The 27269-nt window shown below is 48.3% G+C and overlaps 8 protein-coding genes across 8 annotated transcripts; 4 read left to right on the top strand and 4 right to left on the bottom strand.

Annotated features, from left to right (window-relative positions):
• Window positions 1-172: 172 nt before the first annotated feature.
• Window positions 173-1663, bottom strand: MYCFIDRAFT_46136 (uncharacterized protein; the record flags this gene model as incomplete). Its single annotated transcript, XM_007921791.1, has 4 exons — window positions 173-332; window positions 390-480; window positions 530-1153; window positions 1204-1663. The coding sequence occupies 4 exons, from the start codon at window positions 1661-1663 to the stop codon at window positions 173-175; spliced, it is 1335 nt and encodes a 444-aa protein (XP_007919982.1).
• Window positions 1664-1899: 236 nt separating this feature from the next.
• MYCFIDRAFT_170148 (uncharacterized protein) lies at window positions 1900-4630 on the top strand (the record flags this gene model as incomplete). The annotated part of the gene is made up of 12 exons (XM_007923348.1): window positions 1900-2012; window positions 2052-2134; window positions 2162-2310; window positions 2372-2528; window positions 2555-3129; window positions 3164-3596; window positions 3622-3882; window positions 3911-4193; window positions 4257-4298; window positions 4339-4404; window positions 4428-4563; window positions 4610-4630. 12 exons carry the CDS (start codon window positions 1900-1902, stop codon window positions 4628-4630), a joined length of 2319 nt encoding a protein of 772 aa, XP_007921539.1.
• A 293-nt stretch (window positions 4631-4923) lies between these two features.
• On the bottom strand, window positions 4924-7743 carry MYCFIDRAFT_84991 (uncharacterized protein; the record flags this gene model as incomplete). The annotated part of the gene is made up of 2 exons (XM_007922397.1): window positions 4924-5719; window positions 6989-7743. The coding sequence occupies 2 exons, from the start codon at window positions 7741-7743 to the stop codon at window positions 4924-4926; spliced, it is 1551 nt and encodes a 516-aa protein (XP_007920588.1).
• An 860-nt stretch (window positions 7744-8603) lies between these two features.
• Window positions 8604-10005, top strand: MYCFIDRAFT_54218 (uncharacterized protein). Its single transcript, XM_007921894.1, has 2 exons — window positions 8604-8902; window positions 8979-10005. The coding sequence occupies exons 1-2, from the start codon at window positions 8648-8650 to the stop codon at window positions 9597-9599; spliced, it is 876 nt and encodes a 291-aa protein (XP_007920085.1). The 5' UTR covers window positions 8604-8647; the 3' UTR covers window positions 9600-10005.
• A 572-nt stretch (window positions 10006-10577) lies between these two features.
• MYCFIDRAFT_61061 (uncharacterized protein) lies at window positions 10578-12084 on the bottom strand (the record flags this gene model as incomplete). Its single annotated transcript, XM_007922035.1, has 2 exons — window positions 10578-11714; window positions 11767-12084. The coding sequence occupies 2 exons, from the start codon at window positions 12082-12084 to the stop codon at window positions 10578-10580; spliced, it is 1455 nt and encodes a 484-aa protein (XP_007920226.1).
• A 207-nt stretch (window positions 12085-12291) lies between these two features.
• Window positions 12292-13562, top strand: MYCFIDRAFT_46090 (uncharacterized protein; the record flags this gene model as incomplete). The annotated part of the gene is made up of 3 exons (XM_007921788.1): window positions 12292-12336; window positions 12391-12991; window positions 13312-13562. The coding sequence occupies 3 exons, from the start codon at window positions 12292-12294 to the stop codon at window positions 13560-13562; spliced, it is 897 nt and encodes a 298-aa protein (XP_007919979.1).
• Window positions 13563-15985: 2423 nt separating this feature from the next.
• On the bottom strand, window positions 15986-16725 carry MYCFIDRAFT_84986 (uncharacterized protein). The gene is made up of 2 exons (XM_007922396.1): window positions 16466-16725; window positions 15986-16399 (listed from the first exon to the last, which is right to left on the bottom strand). Exons 1-2 carry the CDS (start codon window positions 16688-16690, stop codon window positions 16046-16048), a joined length of 579 nt encoding a protein of 192 aa, XP_007920587.1. The 5' UTR covers window positions 16691-16725; the 3' UTR covers window positions 15986-16045.
• Window positions 16726-16953: 228 nt separating this feature from the next.
• Window positions 16954-19303, top strand: MYCFIDRAFT_213326 (uncharacterized protein). The gene has a single exon (XM_007923347.1). The coding sequence runs from the start codon at window positions 17114-17116 to the stop codon at window positions 19220-19222; it is 2109 nt and encodes a 702-aa protein (XP_007921538.1). The 5' UTR covers window positions 16954-17113; the 3' UTR covers window positions 19223-19303.
• Window positions 19304-27269: the final 7966 nt, after the last annotated feature.

The raw sequence follows: 27269 nt of genomic DNA, 5'->3' as shown, positions 1-27269 counted from the left end.
ACGCTACTCAATGACGGATTGTCTATTGTGCTGGGCTATGTTCTGCTGTGAGCTCTCAATGTGTTGGTTGTCGTGTTTCTTCGAAAGGCGCGGGAGGGTGGATGCGAAGACAGCGCTCGAGGCCGAAATTCAGCGGCTCCTTTCGAGCTGCGAATTTGAAGTTCAGTGCAGCTCATTCTTTCTTCCAGGTACGCCCAGGGAGTGCCAACCATGCAATATTCATGACAGCACAGAGAACGATGCAGGTTGGGTTGAGGACGACAGCGCCATAGACCTGAGCGAGAAGTCCCGTCAAGAATGGAGCGACAGCAGCTCCACCACTTCCAATGCTCCTGCGAGACAATGTCAGACAAACAATATTCTCTCACCAACAGTGATTAGTTGCTTACCATGCCATTCCGACTCCAGTGACTTGTATCGAAGGGTCGAGTAGCTTGGATAATACGCCTGTTGCCATTGGTGCTATTGGTCCAGACAACACTGTTGTTCCTTGTCAGTCGAGCTCGAGTACCATGTAGCCGGCACAGACCTCCTATGATTGCCACAGCCACAGCATCACCAATGATATCGTGTGCGAACCAGACTATTAAATGAAAGCCGGCCCACACAATGATGAGGCCGAAGATACACCTTCGATCTCCCAGCTTCTCGATCAGTGGACATAACAGGAAGCGGCCGACTGTGATTCCTGCCCAGAAGCCGGCAGACACGTATCCAACTTTTGCCGGATCTCCATGTCTGTAGTCGATGAGGAAAGAGACAACCCATCCAGATATCGTCACCTCTGCTCCCTGATACGCAAATACAAAGACGGATCCAAACAAGACCGATCGATCTCGCATGGCTTGCAATACTGGCGATCGCGATTTTGGCCTCGAAACAGTTCCGGATGGTAAGTTCGTGCTGCGTAGCGTTGGAACGAAATTGTGGAACGACCATGCAAAGAGTGCAGCATTGGTGATGGACAAGCCCAAAGAAATGAAGTAGAAGAAAGACCATCTCACACCATGGGAAGCCATGGCGGTACCCATGAGTGGAGCTACGCTGCCTCCGATGCCATAGCCGCCCTGCGTGATGCCCAAAAGCACTGTGCCATTCGGGGAGTTGGCAACGAGGGAGTTGTCCAAAGCTAGGATGGTTGAGAAGCCAAAGCCTAGCCAGTCGTCAGCCTTGAGCAGTACGAACAAGTGATTGCAATCTCACCCAGTATTCCAAAGCAGGTTGCAACGACTGCAAAAGGCGGCTGAGCAATTATTATGGAGTAAGCGACGATGTTGCAGCACACAGCCAGGATCAAGGTCTTGACGCGGCCCAAGGTGCGGTCCAGCAGCTGGATGAATGGCACAGCTGCAATAAAGCCAACTGCATTTCCAACGAAGACCAGAGAAGCTATGGCATACTGGATCTGATAGTTTGCTTGAATGTAAGGGAGAAGTGCCCCGGTGACGGAATCGTTCACGCCTTGGATGAAGAAGGCGAGGAAGATGGCTACAAAGCGAGGTTTGGTGACCAGCGGCTGCACACTTGTCGTTGTGCTTGATGCTTCCACATTGTCGTCGGGATGTGAATTGTCTGGAGCCCCTACTGTGGCCGGCAGCTTGGATGTTGGTCCATGGAGTGTCGCAAGCTCACAAGGTGACAGTTCCTCGACCAAAGTGGCCATGCCCATCTTGGATGAAGTCGAATTTGCAGAGTCCAGGGTGTAATAATGCATTCGAGGTCGGGAAGATGGATGAATAAATGCAGCGGCGGAGGCGGTAGTTCCTAATTTGGCCTTTCCGCTTTGCATGTGACTTTCTGCGGTGAGGCGTAATTACCCCTCTCTACCGTCGTGCAGTAGGTAAGCAGTCACGACACTCATTACGAGCCATGTCGATGAATTCTCCGAGCCAATGCCCAATGTCTAACGCCGGCTGCTTCTTCCTCCTCTGCCGCCCGAATCCGGCTCAAAAGCGAGCCTTGTCAGCAGACACATTTTTGAAAAGCCAACTTACGATTGCATTATTGCTCATGTCGAAGTAATAAGAGAGGTCGGTGAAGGGACAAGGGAGAAACGGTGGCGGCAACTTTTCGGCTAAACTTCACGATTCAACCATCAACATGGTGTTGTCATTCATGGCTGTCATTCACATGAGTGGGGCTTTCGTAATGCCACTGCCAGCCCTTCCCGGTCAGCTTTTGCATCCTTCCGGTTCAATTGCGTCGCGAATGTGCTATGTGTGCACGGTCCACGTTTACGGGAGACTGGCTGCATTAGCACTGCATACAGCTGAGATGGAGATGGGGCTGAAAAATAACGGTGACACGGCCGTGAGCGCTGTATCGGCTTCTTCTGCCTTGCGGCAATGTTCTTTTGCATCAAAATCCTGAGATAAACATCAATCTCCAGCACAGGACATCTTGCAGTGCCGCCTTCCGATTTAGATGGAGGACAACACAACCCCTGATCGACATCGACACACCTTTCTGGAGAATGTTGACCTTGTCCATGAGCCGGAGCACGAATCTGCATCAGACTCCTCACAGCGGTCGAGACATGTCAAGTTCGCGCCAGTCTCATCGGAAAGAACTGGTAATCATGCAACAGCTGGGGCAAGCATAGCCCTCTCCACCTCAGATGCCGCTTCAGAGACATTGTCGAGAACCTCTCCCACACGCGCAGAAACGGAGTCTGTCGCCATTGAGCCGAATAGAACCTACGAGATTCCTGTATCTCGGCGTCGAGGGGGTCCTAGTCCTGATCGACGGGCACGCCTTCCGTCCTCCCCGCGGCGACATACTTCTTCATTCTCGACCGCTGAAAGTTGGAGTGATGAGCCCACCGTAGCCCCCGTAGATGATCGATATGCCCGTCGAAGCACTGCAATTGCAGCGAATGCGGGAAGGCAGCAAAGTCCGAGACGCAGAAGGTCTCCATTCAGGCGGAGAAGATCACCTACCAGGCTCGCCAGCTATTTCGAGAGACGGGCACGCACCAGGAACCCGTCAGACGACTACTGGGTTGATCACAACGACGACTATTATGGCCGCCCGAGAAGGCGCCCATCTCCGCATCGCATGAGTAGGAGAAACTCGTGGGGCATGTCACAGGAAAGGCGCGCGTGCGGATTGTACAAATATACATTTCAAGTCAGTCAACCCTTGCTAACACCACTTCGTGCAGGTGGCGGATGCGACAAGAAATCCAACCGACCAGTCTCTGAAGAAGAAGCTTCGCTATTTTGACGAGGAGACATTGTACCTGAAAGATGTGATGAAACTGCAAGACTCTATCTTTCGTGGAGCCGAGTCGACAAGTGGTCTTGGGGGCAGTAACGATGCTCCTCAGCTGTACGGAGTGGATCCGCGAGTGAAACTGGCAGATAAGACCATCGCCCGCCAGGAAGCCATGTTGACCGCCATGTCAGAAATTCGACTGCGAGCACTCCGACTGCAGCGTGAGATGCAGCAAGAGACCGGTGCAGCAAAGGAGTCGCGAGAGACTGCGATCTATGTCTTCACGGCAAGCCAACCAAGAAGTTACCCATTCGTCATGACCCGACTGACGCTCATAGATTGTAACTGTTATCTTCCTCCCACTGTCGTTCGTTTCCAGCGTCTTTGTAAGTCCTAAATGCACAGTTGAAACACATGCGCTGATTCGATGTCCCAAGGGCATGAATACCAAAGACATTCGCGACCTGAACTCTAACCAGTGGCTGTTCTGGGTCGTCGCCATCCCTCTGACTACCTTTTTCGTCATCGTATCCTGGATCCTCGCCGGCGGAGAGTGGCCTGCAGTCGCATGGAGACCATCCTGGCATCGACACATAACTTCCGGATCAAGACTACCCTTTTTCGAGACATCTCCATCTCCGCCAGCCTACCACGATGTGGCTGACGGTCAAGAGCCGTTCATTGCCGGTAGAAGTCGCTCGAGGAGACCTTATGAGGACGATGAGAGAGACTTGGCAGGGATTCGCGGCAGGGAGAGATCGGGATTCAATGACGAAGGTGTTGATCCTGATGGATATCCTTTACGTCGTCGAACTTCGACTTGGGTTTGAGGACTTCGTTGAGAGGCCTCGATTGGGCTTCTACTTTGGCCACAACAGAGATGTGCTTGAGACGAAGAATTTTACTTTGCCTGAAGCTACGCAACGACTTCAGCGGTCTCACCGGCAGATTTGGAAGCATGTTTCTTACAGCCTTGCGTGGCTCGATCGAATACACGAGCATGCTTAGGAAACAGATTAGCAGGCTGGATGATATGATAGGGCAAGCGTTCTAACAGCACGCCCGCATTTTCCAGTGCCATGGTGAATTTTCAGGCGGATACCGGTCTCACGGGATGAATAGTGGCTCAGTACGTGATGCTCTCGCTCAAAAGAAGGGCGAATTGTCGCAGGTTAAGAAGATACAGCCGTGCATTTCATTCCAGGCTTTAGGACCGCCGTGGCGACAGTTTCTCAAGTCTCACGCGGTCTTGATAGAGCAGATTATGCTGGCTATAGACCGGCATGCTGCACGACAATGCAGTGGGTCGTGCAGAACGTCAGCCTTTGCATTACCATGGCAATGGAAGTTAACCTTCCAACCCCCTCGGCCACAAAAATGAAACTGAAAATAGAGACACCACATTGAGCCGTAAACCTCATGAGATTTCTATTTTCATTCTATCATCAATAAGTTATACAAAATGGTGAATTGTACCCAACACTGATGAGCCAAAAACACCAAAACATCCTGTCCTTTCACGCCCAGGTGAAAAACTTCCCCACATTCTGTTGTGCGTGTGTGTGTGTGTGTGTGTGTGTGTGTGTGTGTGTGTATGTGTGTGTGTGTGTGTGTGTGTGTGTGCAGAAGGTAAAAGGAGTGAACCACGGCCAGCGAAGTCCCAATCCTTTACCTGCTGGCCGGAAATAATGTCTGCATGCCTGATGTCTAGACTCGCAGAGCGCGAGCATGAGTTCTCTTGCCGATGGAGCCGCCGAGACCGAAGGAAGCGTCTGCACCGATGCTGGCACCGACGTTGCCGCTGATGCTGAAGGATACGTAGCCGGAGATGTTGCCGCTGGCACTTGCTGAGGCGGCACCGCTCACCAGACCTCCGGCGTCAGCGTAGGCTTTGGTTGTCAGGTATCCACACCAGTCCACGATGTTGCCTAGTGTCATTCCTCCCTCAAAGTTGAGAGGCTTGGTCTCACCAGCAGCGGTCTCGTAGCTCGTTGGCAAAGCTTTTGGAAGAGCACCGGTAAGCTTAGCACTGCTACCAAGAGCTCCGTTCAGCTTGCTAAAGAGGCCCGCGACAACGCTGTCGACTTGAGCTTTCGGGATGACTTTGTCCAGCGAGCCCTTTGGCAGAGATCCAGCTAGACCTGCAAGAGCACTGCCGAACTCTGGCGCAAAGGTACAGGATGGAGCCGGAGGCTGGATAGCGTATCCTGGAGCGTTCGGTGATTCAGTTTGCACTGGAGATACAGCGGTGCCGCTGTATCCTGGGATCGAGGTGGCTGTTCCTGTAGGTGAAACGCTTACGGTCGTGCTGATTGACGAAAACGAACTTCCAGAGCCACTGGGGCTAGGGCCGGTAGTCTCGGGGGATGCGAGTGAGCTGCTGCTTGGTGATGGCTGCTGATAGCCAGGTGGACTGGGCCCTGTGGTCTCTGGAGATGCCAGGGATGAGCTCGGAGGGGCGGATCCTGGGATGGATGACGAGCTCGTCGTCTCAGCAGACCCACTGGGGCTAGGGCCAGTAGTCTCGGGGGACGCGACGGAGCTGGTGCTTATTGATGGCTGCTGATAGCCAGGCGGACTGGGTCCTGTTGTCTCTGGGGACGCGACTGAGCTGCTACTTAATGATGGCTGCTGATAGCCGGGTGGACTGGGTCCTGTGGTTTCTGGAGATGCTAGGGATGAACTCGGGAGGCCAGATCCTGAGATAGACATCGAGCTCGTCGTCTCGGCAGATGTCGGAGATACCTCAGTGGACGAAGATGATGGCACATACGAGAAAGATGTGCTTGAACTTGAACTATTAGAGTAGCCTGGCAGGCTACTCATAGTGGAGCCGACGGGTGATTCCAATGTTGAGGATGGAATGGCAGATGTTTGAGTTGTTGAACCACCATATCCTGGAATTCTCTCAGTGTTACTACTGCTGCTGCTTGACAGCGTTACCGGCGATCCTTCGGTACTGCTGGTCGAAGGCACCGGGGATATGGTAACAGTTGAGAACCCGCCGGTAGCAGTAGGACCAAAAGTTGTGCTGTTTGGTGGCGAGAAGCTAAATGAGTATAACGATGATTGGGTAGGGCCGGCCTCAGTAGGACCAAAAGTTGTGCTATTTGGTGGCGAGAAGCTAAACGAGAATGACGATGATTGGGTAGGGCTAGCCTCAGTCGAGCTTAATGAGCTTAGGGATGTCGAGCCGGATCCAGACGCGGTGCCTGGCAAAGAAGTTGGGCCAAGATTCGTCGAGCTTGGCGTTGAGAGAGGAGGTAGCGAGCTCGAAGTCACATCGGTAGGGCTGATTTCCGTGGAGCTTGAAGATCCACTGTATCCTGAAAGGCTTGGTATGGAAGACACGGATGTCAGGCTTAACTCAGTGCTGGACAAAGAATTTGACGAATATCCAGCTGGCGGCACTGGAAGGCTGGTGCTCTGCCCTGGCAGGGTAGTCGATTGTGCAGAGGCAAGGGAGATTGACGGGCTTGAACCGGGAGACAATGGGAAGGGAATTCCTGTTCCTGAAGATCCAATTGACTGGATCGTTGAATTGCCGGGAATTGGATAATGAGGTGCAGTCGTTGGAATTGAGATTGGTTTACTGGTCGTAGAGGCACTGGTCTCTGTTGGTGAAATTTCGGTACTACTGGAGCTTCTAGTCACAGTGATGGTGGAATGGATGGTAGACGTTACTGTCGATGTAGTCGAATAATCCAACGTTGATGTTAAGGTAGTGCCGCTCGTGGTAATGGTCGATTCCGCAAGGCAAGTCGTCTCGTACGTCGTGGTGATCTGCGTAACGCTGGTGCTAAAGAGGGCTGATGTCGATTCGGGCGACGCCAGTGAAGAAGAAACGCCAGTGGTTCCTCCGGCATAGCCTGAGCTGGAGGATAATGGAAAAGGCAGCCCGGTCCTAGAACCGACCGGCTGAACGACGGAAGAGTTTCCTGGAATTGGGTACGGTGCACTGGTTGTGATAGGAATTTGTGTGCTAGTCTTGACGGTGGTCGCGGACCCTTGCGGACCCGTAATCGTGATCGTAATGACTGACGGGGAATACGAGGGAGCAGTGCTCTCTGTCGTTACCGGGCTTGCGATGCTTGAAGAGGCTGGAACGACAGTAGAAGATTCGAGGACGGAGGTAGATCCAGCAAAGTTGGTGATAGTGACAGTTACGACAGAGTATGAGTAGGCGCCAGTTGAGCTAGGCAAAGTGAAAGTAGAGCCGGAGCTTGTTGCTGCGCCACTCAATGAACCACTTCCATAACCTGGAGGGCTTCCGCCGCCCTGAGTCTGAGTGGGCGAGACCAAGGTCCCAGAGCTGTGGAAGGCAGTTTGCGTAACGGTGGCGGTTTGCGTAATCGTCTCCGTCTCCGTCTGTGTGATTGTGGCGGTGATATAGTTCGTTGGGGTGGTGTTGGAAGGACTGCAAGCGCAGGTCGAAGAGTCGGCCTGACGACGCTCGACCTTTGGCACGGCAGCATTGGCCAAGCCTAGCATGCCGGCCGCGGCTACGAGGGAAGAAAGATACTTCATGGTGGATAGCTTATTGTGAAAGCTTGTGTGTAAGAGGCTTGATAAATCAATTCGGACACTCAATGGCCTTTCGGCAGACGGTCGTCGAGACCAGTAAGAAAGAAAATGCACCGCTCGCAGAGCTTAACGAATGTACAGACTGAGCAATGAAAAACACACAATCAGAATGCCGATGAGAAATGGCAGAAAGACTCAGGATAGATACCTCTTATAGCCTGCTGGGTCCCATCTTGGACTTAGACGATTGATTCCTAGACGCAGTCCGATGCAGGCTAAGTCGTCACTCATCGCCATCACCGTTCTCAGACACGCCATCTGCCTGCTCCTAGAGGCCGGCGGTCCAGTGCAGGGTCGCAAGAGGCTTCTTCTCGACTCTGGACTCTCCGCGTAGGCGATGTGGGGCAGGTCCTGGTTCATTTCGAGGAGACGCACGATCTCGGGGCCATTGAGAGGTCGAAACAGGTGATGTTTCACGAGTGACGTCCAAAGAACATTATCTTGGCTCGAGCGCGGCCCGCAGAAAAGTGGGCCCTTTTCTTTCCACATCCATTCAGGGGTGATGCGTATAGGGCGCTTCCGTGTTCGCCGCAACCTTGAAACAACACTCTGCTCCAATCAGCAGCAGACCTCAACTCCTACTGCAAAGAAACGCCTGACCGGCCTATTGGAGCTACGTTCACGTTCACGTTCACGTTCACGTGCACGCCTGGACCGGCGCCGGGCGAGGGCGGCGAGGAACTCCGGTACCATTTCTTGCCACGGAAAATACTTCAGAGAGCGCGTGATTTTGCACTCTAGCGGTGCTTTACCACGACACTGCGTAGCACTGTACCGAAGTGGTGACATCCCACACTTCTATACGGGCTGAGCACTACCCTTCGACCACTAGCCGCTCGCTATAGAAATGGCGCCCATATCTGAGCCATCACACCTGCTCAATCCGCTGGTGAGCTCGGCTCAACTAGAGACGTCCGCAAGTCAGCTAGATGGCCTTCCAAAAGATCTCGAGGATGCTATCAAGTTTGAAACAAGCCGGCTGATGCAAGCCGCGGGCATTCTGCTTCGGCTACCGCAAGAAATAGTCGCGCAAGCGATTGTCATGCTTCAACGATTCTATATTGCACCTGAAGGCGGCAGTTTGTTGGAAAGCGACTCGATGGTCCGTCTCAACACCAGACCCCAACGTCACAAGTTGCCGAATGTGTCAGCTCAGAATATGACTAACGATCTCGCAGGATGTTGCAGCTGCGTCGCTTTACCTGACCGCTAAGCCTTCAGCCTTCCCTGTCACTCCAAGACAAGTACTCACGTCATTTGCCTATCTCTCGAGCTTGGAACCTGGATCAATTCTCTCCCAGAACACCGAGGACAAGCTTTCCTCCTCGTGGCATCTTTCAGAAGGTGATTATGAGACCGGCAGAGCCGCACTATACGCATATGAAGCGTTAATCCTTCGTACCCTTGGATTCCAGACTCATGTCGCCTTGCCGCATACACTCTGTATCAACTATTTGCAGACACTAGATGTGTTACAATCTGGCAATGGACCACTTGTTGCGAAGAGAACATTCGCACATCTCAACAGTGCGCTGCTGAGTCCACAAATGCTGTACCTCACGCACCAACCTTCGGCACTTGCCACTGCAGCCATTTACCTTGCCGCCAAGGAGACAGGCACTAAGCTGCCAGAAGTCGAATGGTGGGAAGTGTTCGATGTTGATCGGGAGGAGCTTGGTTTCCTTGTAGTCGCACTTCGAAGCGTCGAGGGATTTGCATTAGCGCACAAGGAAACGTGGAGCGGAAGAAGAGTACCAATGTCCGTTAAGGAGCTCAAGGAGGAGATTGAGCCGCGGTAGTGACCCGAGACCTGGAGATGATGCCGAACTGCGTGGCGTGGACCACTGCATGAGGCGCGTTCTCGCGCGTAACCGGCAATGGGTCAGTGGGGAGTGGGTTGCTTTTGTCTGGCCTGCTTTCCGACCTGGTTGCCTCAGGGACAGGCCGTCATCACAACAGCAATTCAAGGCGTCAAGAATGCTTACTCTGACCTCGAGCCGGACACCACCTGATCGAGGAAGAGCACGTAACCTGTTTGGGATGACTATGGATGTCACGCAGACCAACAACCACATCGATGAGTGTCGATGACACAATTGCATCGTCCATCGGCCTCCCAAGAGCAAAACAACCCGTCAGCCGACGGGAGCAAGACCGAACCGAACGCAGAGCCGCAAAATGCCACGCCTCAGGCCATCACATCCTATCACATATGTTCTCACGCCGTCTGTTTCACATGTGCCATTACACCTCCACACACAAATCTCAGGTAACGAAAGGATCTCGATGGTTTCCGCAAGCCGACGCATCGCCGCATGGGTAGGCAATGTCTACTACGTCAACGTCGCTCAGTCGTGATCAGTTTGCAGCTGCGAGAATAGGGAGCGAACATCAATCAGCGCGACACCATTGTGAACACAAAGTGTAAGATCGCACCCTGCATCGCGATCCGAATGAGCGATAATTTATGCACGTCATGGCCGACCATAGGATCAAGCTGGCTGATACTTTCCGACGACTCCTGCAAGCTCGAGTTGAATATTAACGGCAGTGCCGAAATGCACAAAGAAATGTGCGAGAATAGACGGATTGTAGGGTCTGATCGCATATCATTTCATTTGGCCATAGTCGCCCACTCAGCTCGGCCCAGTGCATGGCATTTCTCGTTCATTCCTAGCAGACGCCTTGCTATGCATTCCTTTGCTATCATTCGGCCATCCCATTTCATCATGCTCCTTGAACGCCGCGCAACGGACTGCTGCGCATGACTTCTCTATCTAGTAGGTCCTGGCCAAGTTCCTCAAGTACCAATCTACTAATCTCCTGCCAACCTTGGCTTCCGAAACATGGATCAAGTCACCCTCCATCGCGTAGTCAAGATCGCTCGAATTGACGATATCGCCTTCCAAAAGACCACCCTCGGTATGGCGCACTTGCCTGCTGCGCTGCTTGTTGACGAGGAGCCAGCTGCGGAGAGTGTCGGCGTCAACCTCAAGGAACCCAGCGAGCTTGGTCAAGTCCATGGTTGTGTAGAGCTTCAGATAGCTGCGGACGGTTGGAGTGAAGATGTTGTTCTTGACTTCGTTCATGAAAATTTGGAGGTGATGCTCAACTGGATCTGGGTTGAGATGTGGGTTGTCGAAGTCAGGCGGAGTAGGTGAGATGAACTTGGGGCATGCGCTGCGGAAGAGCTCTTCAAAGATCGGGAGAGCCTCTGGACCGCCACGCTGCATGCGACTAAGCTGCTCGCCGTATTTCTCCCTCAACGCGGTGTGGATCGTGTCGTCAAGTCTGGTTGGGTAGAAGGCAACGCAGATGGCGACGAGTGCGTACATCTGGTCGTTCTTCTTGCTGATGCTGTCGTACTGTGCACCCTTCTGGAAGTTCTTCGTTCTCGAGACGTAAATCAGGATGTGGTTGAAGGCGCGGAGGGCATCGGCATATCGGTGCATCATCATGTAGGAGAAGCCGATGTAGTAGTAGGTGGTAAAGTTGGCGGCCATAACACGAGCGAACATGGCCTTCTTGTTGAGCTCAATGACGTCGAGCGTCTTGAGCGCGAGACTGAAGTCTCCCAACAGGCAGTGCACTCTGAGCAGACCGATGATGGAGAAGTATCCCAGCATCTGGTACAAGCTCCGGCTGCCATATTCTCCTGCGTAAGGAGCAGGGTCTTCGCCTCGCTTCCTGGCCGCAAGCTGTTCGCTGATTTGCGATCGCTGAATGAGCGAGTACAGAACGTTCAAGACTGAGTAGCAGCCCCAAGTGTTCGGGTTCTCGCGCAGCACGGATAGCTCCTCCTCGTTTGCGCTCGCGTTGGGCTGGTTCTGCTGGAAAGCTAGGCGTTGACGGTACGCGCAGAATGCGTTGAATTGGTAGATGAACTCGTCGATGACATCCCATGCCCAGTAGTACTAAATTGTCACATTAGCCTTTTCCCTCCACCGTGGACAGATTCCTGCCTACCGATGGTGGCTCGATGTCCACGGGGCCGTCGCTATTCAGGATGTAGTGGAAAAGATTGCAGTAGCTATCGTAGCTCTGAATCTTCTGCTCCACGGATGCGCCATATTCCAAAGGTGTCGCCGCTGCCTGCAACTGTGCCTGCAAGTCCTGTGTGCCTACTCCCATCGAAATGGTCTGCTCAAGACCATAGTCGTCGTCTGCATATCCAGCCTGTTCGCGGAAGTCGTTGGCGAGCGCCTCCTCCTCGACATCGGAATCGTCGTCGAGCGGCCGCTCGGGCGCGCTTTGTTGGTATGTCGGCGCCTGTCGTACGCTCATCGTTGCGGTTGTCAAAGGCTTGCGATGGGGTGGATGTTGTCGCGCTGCACGATTTTCGGAAAGCCCCACGACGCCAAGACTTCATTTCTCGTCAACTTCGCGATGGCGGGGGTCTTGCATGCCGACAACATCTTCATTCACGACTTTCATGAAGCAATGATAATTGATTGGGCCAGGCTACACGAAGCATACGGGCGGAGAGACAACATGGCGCCCGTATACAGAGTAGCCGTGATACAGATGTGGCCTAAGGTCATCCTTCTCGTCTCTTCCCCAGCCTACTGCATTTGCTAAGATGTAGCCCAGCCAATGGCCCTGGATCGCAACTTCAAAGTGGCCTGTGACTTCATCCGAGCAGCCGCGAAGCAAGGCGCAGAATTAGCAGTCCTTCCGGAATACCATCTCCTCAATTGGATTCCCCACGACGAGAAGTTCAAAGAAGCCTGCTACCACTGGAAGAAGTATCTCGATGGCTACATTTCCTTGGCCAAAGAGTGCAATATCTGCATCGTTCCCGGCACAATTGTTGAGCTGCACAACGAAAACAGAGAGGATGAGCGGTTGCTGAATGTGGCATACTTCATCACCAACACTGGTGATATCGCTGGAAAGTATGTCAAGAAGAATCTTTGGGGTCCAATCGAGCGACTACACTTGACTTCCTCATCTATGGACGAACACCCAGTGTTTGATACACCACTTGGCAAAGTCGGGATACTGGTATGCTGGGATCTGGCCTTCCCCGAAGCCTTCAGAGAAATGATTTCGAAGGGAGCGAAGATGATCATAATCCCCACGTTCTGGACATTAAGTGACTGCAGTAAGGCAGGTCTAGCCATCAATCCGAGCTCGGAGGCTTTATTTTTGGATTCGATGTTGACGGCTAGGTGTTTTGAAAATACTTGCGGTGAGTTGAAAACATCTCGTTTCCTCTCAAGTCTAACGTCATCCTGCCTTACTCGCTTCAGGCTCTTACCTTTTCCTTCAATTTTCCCCTATGCTTTCGTATGCCGAAGAGTCGAGTTTCTGTTAAGGCGCTTGCCAGCCAGCAATAGCTTAACGCCGATGAGACTACGACGCCTACTCTGCAATGGTGTAATAGATGTCGATTGCCGGACCTGAAGTCATCGGGCTGAGGACGACTGTCAACATTTTGCCTTTTGGCCAATAACTTTTGCATTCCACAGCACGCTTCCGAAGGCTCTTTGCTGACATTTCCTTCTCTAGCAATCGTCTTCGCCAATGCCGGCGGTCCGCCAGGGAAAGGCTACGCTGGTCTTTCGCAGGTCTGCGTGCCATACGCAGGAGCACTGACGAGACTCGGAAGTTGTGCGGAAGGCATGGCGGTCGTCGACCTGGACATGCAAATCGTCGAAGACGCAGAAGAGAATTATCAGGTCCGAGCCGATCTCGCGAGAAGTGACTGGCATTATGAATACAGGCATACCAGAAAAGATGGGGGAGAGTCGAAGCTGTGAGCATCTCATCGAAGGAATGTATCTTTCAAAAAAAAGCAAAATCCTCACAGTCGCCCATCTTCCAACAGTCACACAGTTCGGTAAAATGTTGTCGCCAACGTCATTACGTCGGAGCTACACATCACGGCCGATCGCTCGCTGCAGACCCTTATCAATGAGCCATTCTACCAGCCGATGCTGGACGACGAATGATTGTCGAAAGGCTTGAAATTCGGGAGTACTGATGAAGGCTCCCTACCTGAGTCAAACCCTGACCATGAAAGCTCACCGAGCTCTTGCGATCACACCGACTGGCATTTTGGAAGATCACGACCAGCGCGTATCCCCCCTCGAGCTACCACTCGATGCTTCAGCCTGATCGATTCATACCAACCAAGTCCGAGCATGAAACGCGCGCCTCAAATCTTCGACCTTAGTCCTGATCTTCTCTAGCCTAACTCTCCATTTCTTTCGTCGACGAGTTTCGATCTCTGTCCTCGCAGCATCAAGTCGGTCTTTAGCTGTGTAGTACACCCCAATCTCGACACGGTCTGAAGCTGCATTCAGGTGGCTTCGAATCCCGATAACGCGACGGTCATTTGGGTCGAAGATATGCTCTGGCCATTCTGAGTCTGAGTTAGCGACGTTCGTGTACGGGTTGGGGACTGGTCGAGTGGGTCGGGGTTGAGACATGTGGTGAGATGTCTGGTGAGCGTCACACATGCTGAGCGGACTGATTTTGTTCGAGAAAGGAATGTTTTAATGAGGATTCCAGCCTAGCTTGGGGTATGAGAAGCCTGCTTTTCGATATCAATCACTTGTGGTTCGAGCGCCTCGAGTGCTTGATGGATCTGGATAATGAGATGGTAAGGTATCGAGAAATGAAACGAGCTGCTAATGTACGGCTACGCTCTGACATGCTAACGAGCACTGCCCAGCTAGAACAATGCATAATAACGTTTCAGAGTCCTTAATGCCATTGTCGTCCTGTCGAGTAAAGTGAACGGCAGGCAGGAGCGTAGCTCAGGTGCTCGTTAATGCTCATTCAACGCTTCGCTAGCCTTGCGTCTCCTCAATCTATTCTGCACTGGCCTCCTCAGAGTCTCCAGGGACCGTTGAGTAAAGTCTTTGATGATCTGACTGCTGCTTCGTCTTGGATTTCCGGCCGGCCTATTGCTCTCTCCGACATGGCTCTCTGAGATACTAGCGTTTCTGGAGTCTTGCTCAGCCAAATGTATTCTCCAAGCTAAAAGTGCACCAGTAGAGTCTCGCCAGATAGCCTGGTCCCCCATCTTGGTCAGATGATGAATGGATCTTGGATGATCAGATGATGTCGATGTAATTGGTCTGCAATCCTGTGGTGATGAAACCCGAGTAGCTTCTGTGAAGAGAGCGGATGTATCATTCAGTGCAGACTGGTCGAATGTGATCGCACTATCCCTTCGGGAGCGCGTTAGGCTTGGTGGCGTGTCGGACTGTGAATGTTCAGTGAGTCTAGCTGGTGTCGAAGTGTTTGATGGCCCTTCGCCCGCGGGTGGACTGCCATGATATTTGGCTGCCGTGAGCGGCTGTACCTGCTTCACTTGCCAGTGCCCAGGTGGCTCTGATCCACCAGCCTCTTTCAATTTCTGCCAACGTTCCATATGATCGTACTGTGCTGCTGACGGGCGTGGAACTCGAGCGGAAGGTGAGGCAGCCTGCAAGGCTTTCCTGCTCGTTTGACGAATCAGTGGATCAGTAGAAGACACAACATATATCATGCTTTCAGCTGGCACAGCATTTGCCATAGTACTTCGTCCGGCAAGCCGAGCTGGATTGCGAGGAGGGAGACTTGGTTGATGGTGGTTCATGCCGACAAGAGTAGTGAAATGATGATGATGATGATGATGATGCTGCTGCTCGTCGCAGAGAGCATGGCTATATTCGCCATCGGTGTCCAGAGTGTCTCAGATGCACAAAAATGCACAAGTGGCTGCATGTCTCATGCTATCCTTGGCAAATATCTCGCATTTATGCATTTTCGTCTTTGTGTAGCGTAGCAGCAATGATGCTAGGCCGAGGCTACATCCTGGCTTGACTGCAGTGCCGTCAAGATCATCTGAGAGGATTGCACGAGTGATGTTCTCCGCTCACATGCAGTCGGAAGTTGAGAATAAGATCTTCGGTCCGGACTTTTTCGAGCCATGTTGTTGCCAGATACTGGAGAGATGCCGTCAGACGCGAAGTAGCTCACAACTGATTGTGATTGACTAATCACATCATCACAATCATAATGACTTCTACACTGACCTATGCAGAGTAGAATCCTAGCTGAGTAAGCATAAATCTAGACCCACTTAAGAGAGGGAGACAGAGACAGTAAGGGTAAGAGGGGCAGTTTCACAGCATTCTCGGGCGCTGTGGCAAAGCTGCGACCGGTATTGAGCCACAACCGGTGCATTGCAGGAAGTGCTCTTTGGCCGCACTCGCTTCCCTTTCTCGCAATTTCGTTGTGTGTTTCCTGCTCATACAGTCCTCCTGTCAGACATGACACGAACTATGCTTCCTGGACCAGCCGTCTCCACAAGCTTCTCATGCCAGCTAAGCAACACGCTCATAGCCTGTCCTCCGCCCTCTCCTCCACCAAAGTTCCTGCCACCGATCTGTGAAAAGCCGGTCGCTTGTGGTGTGATATTCCTCGTCGGTGTTCCGCTGTGCGTCGCTGGTGCATTTTGCGCCATTCCCTTGTACAAGTACTTCATCAGAGTGTCGCAGGCTTCACTGCCGCCTTCCGACTGATACATTCGCTGGAGCATAGGTGTCATCTCTGCTTGCCGTATTGATTGCAGGATCTCGGTGACTGTGGCGAGGTGTAATTGCTGCAAGTTTTCTCAGAATACGCTTCTTTGCTCTGCCAGCTTTTCGGAAATGCTGCCTAGACCTACCTTTCCTTGCTCGTCTGCTCCATATGGTGGGTTCTCCAGAGCTCCTCTTAGAGCTCCTTCAGCGTTGCCTCCACGTAGGAGCTGCCGTATCTGTCCAGCCAAAGTCTGCACGTCTGCGGTCGAGATAGGCTGCACTGCTGGAGTGAGCGTTGTGAGGTCAAAGTTGGCGGAAGATTCGGGGTCTAAGGCATCGATATCGATCGTTCGCCAGTTGATCTGAGCCATGATGTCGCAATATTTGACGAGGCACGTATGGCTATGTATTCGGTCGTAGCGTCGTTGAAGCCTTCCAGAAATTGTTGTTTGAATAAACGCAATGCAATTGCCTGACGATGATGTGGGGTGGCTGGCACTGGCTGCTGGCGCGGATATGGCTTGGCGGAAGCATGGATCTCGCAAGCTGCCGATTCGTTGCAGGGATCAAGCTTCGCGAGACGCGATCGAGGTGAATGACCGCTCAGCGATGCCTTCATCATCCTGAATATTCACCTGCACTGATCGCATGTGACATCTTGGACGCTATGAGCACTCAGAACCCGCTTGCCATCTTACTACAGCCTTTCTGCGCTGCAAAATCAGCCCAAAACACAGAATCGCGTCCCGGAACGTCACCACGCATCCGCACGCGCCTCTTGCGACACTGGAACCATGGATAAGGTTCGAGTGCATGACGAAGATACAGCAATGGGATCTGCTTCTGGCTCCGGCTCAGACCTATCAAACCTGAGTGCATTGAACGAAAATGAGACCGACGACCTCGGCCGGCGCATTCTCGAGAATCAGCGAGAAGCACAGCGTGCAAGGCAAGAGAACCGGCCTTTCTGGAGAGCTAAGCCTCGACCCCGAACAACGATACCTGTAGAGACAATTGCAAGTACTGCAGAAGAATCGGGTCATCAGCGAGCCGCGAGCGCTGGAAGCAACAAATCAGACCCGCCTTTGAACGTCCCGCGAGAATGGGGAAGAAGAGCTAAGCGACGTACGGACTGGCCTAGGAAGCTTGATGCGGACGAAGAGTTGGATATACAGCCACTAAGAGCGGACGACGATTCCATCTTTCCTCATAGAACGTTGTATACTGGCGACGACAATCCTCTGCTGAGTCCTGGCGGCGTCGTGGCTTCACTTGAAAATACTCCACCATCAATGCGCAGGCGAAGGCAAATGTCCTCACCTTCATCGCTACATCACATGAATACCACATTACAGCCTGCTCTAGACTCGGAAGATATCGAGTTTAATGATGCATCTTTGCTGGTATCGACACCTGCAGTAAATCATCGGAATCGAAAGATTGATATGTTGATGCAGAGGGAGATCGAGGTCGTCGAGAAACGAGCGGTGACCAAGAGGTCATTGGAGACTCTTGCTAGAAGGGCCACAGAGGATTCAAGGCCAGGAAGTGCTCCGTCTGGTGACCAGGCTAGGATCGTGGGACGAAGACGAAGCAACCTCAGCGATAAGGAGAATGAGCCCGATGATGTGGACATCTCGAAGCCAGCAGAACAGAAATCGAGACCAGCGCGGAGAAGTCAGCACGGACGGAACGATAGTCTCGCTCTGCTGCGTAAGCTGGCTCGCGTATCGAGCATGTCACCGAGCCCTGCCAGAGATAAGGATGACGAGCGTCGAGCCAGTGGCAGTTTTCCAAACACATCCAAAGACGATGGCGACAAATCATCAGAAGCCCAAACAGACTCTCGGCGTGTGCGCATCGATGGGCATGCCAAGAAGAATAACGAACCCGATGGGCTTGACACTCCGGCAAAGTCCTACCTCAAAAAACCCCCAAAAGACCCAAGAAGGATATTTAGCGAACCGAACCACCCAAAGTCAGCTCTCGAAGCAGTAGTCCAAGACGCGAAGGAAAAGGGCGACCCTCTTCTAGGCGAGAACACACTTGCATCCTTGGAGGACATAGTACATCCACCGGACGCTACCAATTCTACTTTGAATTTTGATACCAATGCAACGTCGAATCCTCCACCTGGAGGCAATGAAACCAGCGCAGGTCTCACACAAGCCGAAAAAGACCGAAGGCAGGAAGACCTTGCGCTAGAGAATCTCAACAAACGACTTCGCTCGACACGATCAACTATTAGGGATGCGAATCGTGGTCTGCGACGAATCGAAAACCGTATTGAAGCAGCGTCGGAAGGCGATCCTGGCCCGGATCGAATCCCTGGCCCGCACGACAGCGACTACGAGGCTTGGGCAAGCACTTTACCGCCATACACTGATCACAACGGTCGCACAATCTGCGCGCACTGCGGCGGCTCGTACACCTCAGTGTGGCGCGGGTTGTGGGTGGAATTTCGAGAAAATTTCTACACGTGGTCCGGACCAAAACAACAAAGCTTACAACTCACATGGCTCGGCTGGACCCTCGTAATCTGGTGGATCTGGTTCGTGCTGGAGTCCATGGCATCGAATTATTTCGCTTATCGTTACGACACATTTTTTCCGTTTGTGATACCCACTCTGATTTTACGACCTTTGGCACCCGTTTGGAAACCTGTTTGGGATATTTTTGTTTGGTGTTGGAGAGCCATTTTTGGGACTACGGCGAGACCAGACGGGCAGTGGCGAAGACCGCCTTCGAGAGTGACCACCTCGCATACCACGCGAGTAATGGGAGGGAAGGATTGGATTGGAGCTGCTGCTAAAGCCACGGCGTCTGCGACTAGGAGGATTGTTAATAGCGCCAAGCAGGCTGTAGACGATGTTGGAAATATGTGGGATGATGAGTACCTGTGAGGACCAAGAGTGTGGGAGACTGCCTCTAGTGAAGGGAAGTAAGCGATACAGCACTACCAAATGAGATTCGATTCTCTTTAGTCCCCGTTGGGTTGACACTTCCCTGACAGAGACTGTATGGTCGTACTAATAAATAGCCCCCAGCCATTTCTGCACCAGTCGACGAGCACGTTCTTCGGGCGCAATATAGTTAAATCGATAGTTTTCGTAGCTATACCGCTAAAAGCTTGAAATAAGGACTGTCTAGCTACTGCCCTGTCGGGTGGAAAATCAATAATATGACAACTCAACAAAAGTTGGGGCCCCTTTAGGCTTAGTGCGGCTCAAAACGACCGAAAAGCCGACTCTGATTAGTCGGCGGCGAGGAACTTCAAAATTTCTCGATTCTCGCGCGGTCCGGAAGGCGTAGGAGTCGCAGGATCGACTATAACGCTCCGGCGCCGCGATAGCAGTGTTTCCGAGGCCGTCTCCGTCGTTTACGCCTAATCCGGCGGCGTTTTTTGCTCGAGGCGGTATCGTTCGCGCCTAATCCGGCGGTATTTGCTCGGAGCGGTAGGCTCGAAAGGCTTATCCTACGCGTTCCGGATAGTACTACTCGCTATAGGCGTTTTATAGGGTACTTATAGTAGGCGTTAGATAAGGTACTCGCTATAAATAGTTCGAATCCTATTTAACTATAGGCGTTTTAGATAGTATTTGCTATAAGCGTTTCGGATAGGACTACTCGCTATAGCTATCTCGGACAGTTACCGCTATAAGCGTTTCGAATATTACTACTCGCTATAAGCGTTTTTAGTAGTATTTACTATAAGCGTTTCGGATTAGACTTGCTATAAGTATTCTAAATAGCACTTACTATAGGTATTTTAGACAGTACTACTTGCTACAAGCGTTCTTAATAGTACTTGCTATTTGCGTTCCGAATTAGACTTACTATACGCGTTCCGGATAAGACTTAGTATAAGCGTTTCGGATTAGAATTGCTATATAGCGCGTTCTAAATGAAACTTAGTATAGGCGTTATAGACAGTAGTACTAACTATTAGCGCTCCGGATTAGAGTTATTAGACTTACTATACGCGTTCTAAATAGTACTTAGTATTATAAGCGTTCTAAATTAGACCTATTATAGGCGTTATAGATAATAGTTAGCTTATCCTACGCGTTCCGGATAGTACTACTCGCTATAGATATTCTGTAGAGTACTCGCTATAGGCGTTAATGTTATACAGGGTACTCGCTATAGATAGTTCGAATGCTATTTAACTATAGGCGTTTTAGATAGTATTTGCTATAAGCGTTCCGGATAGTACTACTCGCTATAGGCCTTCCGGATAGTGCTTCGTATAAGTATTTAGTTTCGGATTAGACTTAGACTTACTTTATGCATTCCGGACAAGACTTTCTGTAGGCGTTTCGGATTAGATTATTAGACTTGCTATACGCGTTCCGGTTTATATAGGACGAACTATACTAAGTGTTTAAAATAAGGCTTGTCCTACGCGTTCCGGATAGTACTACTCGCTATAGATATCTTAGATAGTTACCGCTATAGGCGTTTCGAATATTACTACTCGCTATAGGCGTTTTTAGTAGTATTCACTATAAGCGTTTTGGATATAACTTGCTATAAGTATTCTAAATAGTACTTACTATAGGTATTTTAGAAAGTACTACTTACTATAAGCGTTCGTAATAGTACTTACTATTACCGTTCTAAATTAGACCTACTATACGCGTTCCGGATAGTACTTACTCTACGCGTTTCGGATAAGACTTAGTATAGGCGTTTCGGATTAGAATTGCTATATAGCGCGTTCTAAATAGAACTTGGCATAAGCGTTACAGATAGTAGTACTAACTATTAGCGCTCCGGATTAGACTTGCTATACGCGTTCCGAATAGTACTTACTAAGTTACTATTATAAACGTTCTAAATTAGACTTTCTATAGGCGTTATAGATAGTAGTTAGCTTGTCCTACGCGTTCCGGACAGCACTACTCGCTATAGGTATTCTATAGAGTACTCGCTATAGGCGTTTTATAGGGTACTTACGGCCCCTTTAGGCTTACTACGGCTTAAAATAAGCTAAAAGCCGACTCTACTTAGCTATAGCCGAGGAACTTTAAAATTTCTTAGTTTACGAGCGGTTCGGAGATTATAGGAGTCGTAGTATATAGTTCGTAAGCGGTTCGGAGATTGTAGGAGTCGTAGTATATATCGTAAGGCTACGATAGTATTATTTCCGATGCTATATCGGTCGTTTATACCTAATCCGGCGGTATTTGCTCGAGGCGGTATGCTCGAAAGGCTTAGCCTACGCGTTTCGGATAGTACTACTCGCTATAGATATTCTATAGAGTACTCGCTATAGGCGTTTTATAAGGTACTCGCAGTAGGCGTTATATAAAGTACTCGCTATAAGTAGTTCGAATACTATTTAGTAACTATAGGCGTTTTAGATAGTATCTACTATAAGCGTTCCGGAAAGTACTACTCGCTAAAGATATCTCGGATAATTATCGCTATAAGCGTTTCGAATATTACTACTCGCTATAAGCGTTTTTAGCAGTATTTGCTATAGGCGTTTCGGGCGTTTTGGATTAGACTTACTATAGGTATTCTAAATAGCACTTGCTATAGGTATTTTAGATAGTACTACTTGCTTTAAGCGTTCTTAGTAGTACTTACTATTAGCGTTCCGAATTAGACTTGCTATATACGTTCCGGATAGTACTTACTCTACGCGTTCCGGATAAGACTTAGTATAAGCGTTTCGGATTAGAATTGCTATATAGCGCGTTCTAAGAAGAACTTAGTATAGGCGTTTTAGATAGTAGTGCTAACTGTTAGCGCTCTGGATTAGACTTACTATACGCGTTCCGAATAGTACTTACTATTATAAGTGCTCTAAGTTAGCCTTACTATAGGCGTTGTTAGTAACAGTTAGCTTATTCTACGCGTTCCGGATAGTACTGCTCGCTATAGATGTTCTATAGAGTACTCGCTATAGGCGTTCTATAGGGTACTTAGAGTAGGCGTTATATAGGGTACTCGCTATAGATAGTTCGAATGCTGTTTAACTATAGGCGTTTTAGATAGTACTTACTATAAGCGTTCCGGATAGTGCTGCTCGCTATAGTCTTAGCCTATAGGCCTTCCGGATAGTGCTTAATATAAGTATTTAGTTTCGGATTAGACTTAGACTTAATTTATACATTCCGGATAAGACTTTCTATAAGCGTTTTAGATTAGACTTAGTATACGCGTTCCGGTTTATATAGGACTAACTATACTAAGCGTTTAAAATAAGGCTTGTCCTACCGACTCCTACGCGTTCCGTATAGTACTACTCGCTATAGGTGTTCTATAGAGTGCTCGCTATAGGCGTTTTATAAGGTACTCGTAGTAGGCGTTATATAGGGTGTCCGCTAAAAGTAGTTCTAATGCTATTTACTATAGCCTATAGGCGTTTTAGATAGTATTTGCTATAGGCGTTCCGGATAGTGCTACTCGCTATAGATATCTCGGATAGTTACCGCTATAAGCGTTTCGAATAATACTACTCGCTATAAGCGTTTTTAGTAGCATTTACTATAGGCGTTTCAGATATAACTTGCTATAAGTATTCTAAATAGTACTTACTATAGGTATCTTAGAAAGTACTACTTGCTATAGGCGTTCTTAGTAGTACTTACTATTAGCGTTCTATATTAGACTTACTATACGCGTTTCGGATAGTACTTACTATACGCGTTTCGGATAAGACTTAGTATAGGCGATCCGTATTAGAGTTACTATATAGCGCGTTCTAAATAAAACTTAGTATAGGCGTTATAGATAGTAGTACTAACTGTTAGCGCTCCGGATTAGACTTACTATACGCGTTCCGAATAGTACTTAGTATTATAAGCGTTCCAAATTAGAATTCCTATAGTTGTTTTCGATTAAAGTTGCTATAAGCGTTTTGAATTAGACTTACTATACGCCTTATAGGCAGTACTTGCTATAAGTGTTCCGACTCGGAAAGAACTACTTACTATAGATATTTCGAATAGTACTCGCTATAGGTATTCCGGATAGCAATTACTATTAGCGCATTCCGGCTCGCTATAGGCGTTTTTTAGGGCACTCGTAGTAGGCGTTATATAGGGTACTTGCTATAAATAGTTCGAATACTATTTAGCTATAGGCGTTTTAGATAGTATTTGCTATAAGCGTTCCGGATAGTACTACTCGCTTTAGGCCTTCCGGGTAGTACCTAATATAAGTATTTAGTTTCGGATTACACTTAGACTTACTATATATATTCCGGATAAGACTTTCTATAAGCGTTTTAAATTAGACTTGCTATACGCGTTCCGGCCTATATAGGACTAACTATACTAAGCGTTTAAAATAAGGCTTATCCTACGCGTTCCGGATAGTACTACTCGCTATAGGTATTCTATAGAGTACTCGCTATAGGCGTTTTATAAGGTACTCGTAGTAGGCGTTATATAGGGTACTTAGCGCTCGCTATAAGCAGTTCGAATACCTATAAGCGTTTCGGATTAGACTTGCTATACGCGTTCCGGTTTATATAGAACTAACTATTCTAAGCGTTTAAAATAAGGCTTGTTCTACGCGTTCCGGATAGTACTACTCGCTATAGATATCTTAGATAGTTACCGCTATAGGCGTTTCGAATATTACTACTCGCTATAGGCGTTTTTAGTAGTATTTACTATAAGCGTTTCGGATATAACTTGCTATAAGTATTCTAAATAGTACTTACTATAGGTATTTTAGAAAGTACTACTTACTATAAGCGTTCGTAATAGTACTTACTATTACCGTTCCGAATTAGACCCACCATACGCGTTCCGGATGGTACTTACTGTACGCGTTCCGGATAAGACTTAGTATAAGCGTTTCGGATTAGAATTACTATATAGCGCCTTCTAAATAAAACTTAGTATAGGCGTTATAGATAGTAGTAGTATAGGCGTTATAGATAGTAGTACTAACTATTAGCGTTCCGAATAGTACTTAGTATTATAAGCGTTCTAAATAAGAATCCCTATAAGTGTTTTAGATTAAAATTACTATAGGCGTTTTAGATTAGACTTAGTATCCGCCTTATAGGTAGTACTTACTATACGCCTTATAGGTAGTACTTACTATAAGCGTTCTAACTCGGAAAGAACTACTTACTATAGATATTTCGAATAGTACTCGCTATAGGTATTCCGGATAGTAATTACTATAGGCATATTCCGGAAGTAGTTACTATAGATATTTAAGACTATCTTGCTATAAGCGTTCCTAATAGTGCTCGCTATAAGCGTTTCTAAATAGTGCTTTCTAATATCTATAACGCGTTCCGGATTAATATTACTTTTTAGTATTATCTAAAATATAACAACTCAACAAAAGTTGGGGCCCCTTTAGGCTTAGTGCGGCTTAAAATGGGCCAACCGCGGCCTCTAATTAGTAGACGCGAGGAACGTTAATACCTCTACGATCCGGAAGGGCGTAGACGTCGCAGTATATACCGCGACGAGCTATAACTTCGATAGTAGTCTCGAAAAGGGCGTCTTCGTCGTATACACCTTATCCGGCAGTGTTTGCTCGCGGCGGTATTGCGCGGAGTCTATATTATAACGCGTTGCCGCCGCGATAGTAGTATTCCGGAAGGGTATATCTAACTTTTAGGCCTAATCCGGCGGTATTTGCTTGCGGCGGTATTACGCGGTTACGCTATCTCTAATATAATAATAACTTAACAAACCGTAGGTCTACTTTAGGCTTAGTACGGCTTAAAACGATCTAAAAGCCGCCTCTAATTAGCTATATCCGAGGAACGTTAAAACTCCTTAGTTCGCGACCGGTTCGGAGGACATAGTAGTCGTAGTATGTATCGTAAGGCTTCGCCGCTATAATAGTAGTATTTCCGATACTATATATATCTTTTACGCCCGATCCGGTAGTATTTACTCGAGGCTATATAGTCGTTTACGCCTAATCCGGGGATATTTACTCGAGGCGGTATACTCGAAAGGCTAAGCGTATTGGATATAGCTTACTATAAGTGTTCTAAATAGTACTTATTATAGGTATTTTAGATAGTACTACTTACTATAAGCGTTCTTAATAGTACTTACTATTAGCGTTCCGAGTTAGACTTACTATACGCGTTCCGGATAAGACTTAGTATAAGCGTTTAGATTAGAATTACTATACAGCGCGTTTTAAATAAAACTTAGTATAAGCGTTATAGATAGTAGTACTAACTATTAGCGCTCCGGATTAGACTTACTATATACGTTCCGAATAGTACTTAGTATTATAAGCGTTCTAAATTAGACTTATTCTTAGTATTATAGATATTCTATAGAGTACTCGCTATAGGCGTCCTATAGGATACTCGTAGTAGGCGTTATATAGGGTACTCGCTATAGGTAGTTCGAATACTATTTACTATAGGCGTTTTAGATAGTATTTACTATAAGCGTTCCGGATAGTACTACTCGCTATAAGCCTTCCGGATAGTACTTAATATAGGTATTTAGTTTCGGATAAGACTTGCTATATACGTTCCGGTTTATATAGGACTAACTATACTAAGCGTTTAAAATAAGGCTTATCCTACGCGTTCCGGGTAGTACTGCTCGCTATAGGTATTCTATAGAGTACTCGCTATAGGCGTTTTATAAGGTACTCGTAGTAGGCGTTATATAGGGTACTCGCTATAAGTAGTTCGAATATAGGCGTTTTAGATAGTGTTTACTATAAGCGTTCCGGATAGTACTATTTGCTATAGATACCTCGGATAGTTACCGCTATAAGCGTTTCAAATATTGCTACTCGCTATAAGCGTTTTTAGTAGTATTTACTATAAGCGTTTCGGATATAACTTGCTGTAAGTATTCTAAATAGTGCTTACTATTAGTATTTTAGATAGTACTACTTGCTATAAGCGTTCTTAATAGTACTTACTATTAGCGTTCCGAGTTAGACTTACTATACGCGTTCCGGATAAGACTTAGTACATACTTGCTATAAGCGTTCTTAATAGTACTTACTATTAGCGTTCCGAATTAGACTTACTATACGCGTTTCGGATAAGACTTAGTATAAGCGTTTCGGATTAGAATTACTATATAGCGCGTTCTAAATAAAAATTAGTATAGGCTATAAATAGTAGTACGCTATAGGCGTTTTATAGGGTCCTATACGTTCCGGATAGTACTACTCGCTATAGATATTCTATAGAGTGCTTACTATAGGCGTTTTATAAGATACTCGTAGTAGAGGTTATATAGGTTACTCGCTATAGGTAGTTCGAATATAGGCGTTTTCGATAGTATTTACTATAAGCGTTCCGGATAGTACTACTCGCTATAGATATTCTATAGGGTACTCGCTATAGGCGTTTAATAGGGTACTCGTAGGAGGCGTTATATAAGGTACTTGCTATAAATAGTGCGAATACTATTTAACTATAGGCGTTTTAGATAGTATTTACTATAAGCGTTCCGGATAGTACTACTCGCTATAAGCCTTCCGGATAGTGCTTAATAAAAGCATTTAGTTTCGGATTAGACTTAGACTTACTTTATATATTCCGGATAAGAGTTTCTATAAGCGTTTTAGATTAGAATTACTATATAGCGCGTTCTAAATAAAACTTAGTATAGGCGTTGTAGACAGCAGTACGCTATAGATATTCTATAGAGTACTCGCTATAGGCGTTTTATAGGGTAATCGCTATAAACAGTTCGAATACTATTTACTATAGGCACCTTAGATAGTATTTACTATAAGCGTTCCGGACAGTACTACTCGCTATAAGCCTTCCGGAATCCGGATAGTACTTAATATAAGTATCCAGTTCCGGATTACACTTAGACTTGCTTTATATATTTAAGATAAGACTTTCTATAAGCGTTTTAGATTAGACTTACTATAAGCGTTCTGGATAGTACTATTTGCTATAGATATCTCGGATAGTTACCGCTATAAAAGTGCACCCGCCTCGAGCTGGATCCAAAAGAGAGAAGA

The sequence above is a fragment of the Pseudocercospora fijiensis genome (genome assembly GCF_000340215.1).
Source record: "Pseudocercospora fijiensis CIRAD86 unplaced genomic scaffold MYCFIscaffold_1, whole genome shotgun sequence".
Lineage (NCBI taxonomy): Eukaryota > Fungi > Ascomycota > Dothideomycetes > Mycosphaerellales > Mycosphaerellaceae > Pseudocercospora > Pseudocercospora fijiensis.
Note: the sequence above shows the minus strand (reverse complement) of the source record. Positions and strands in the feature narration are given on the sequence as shown.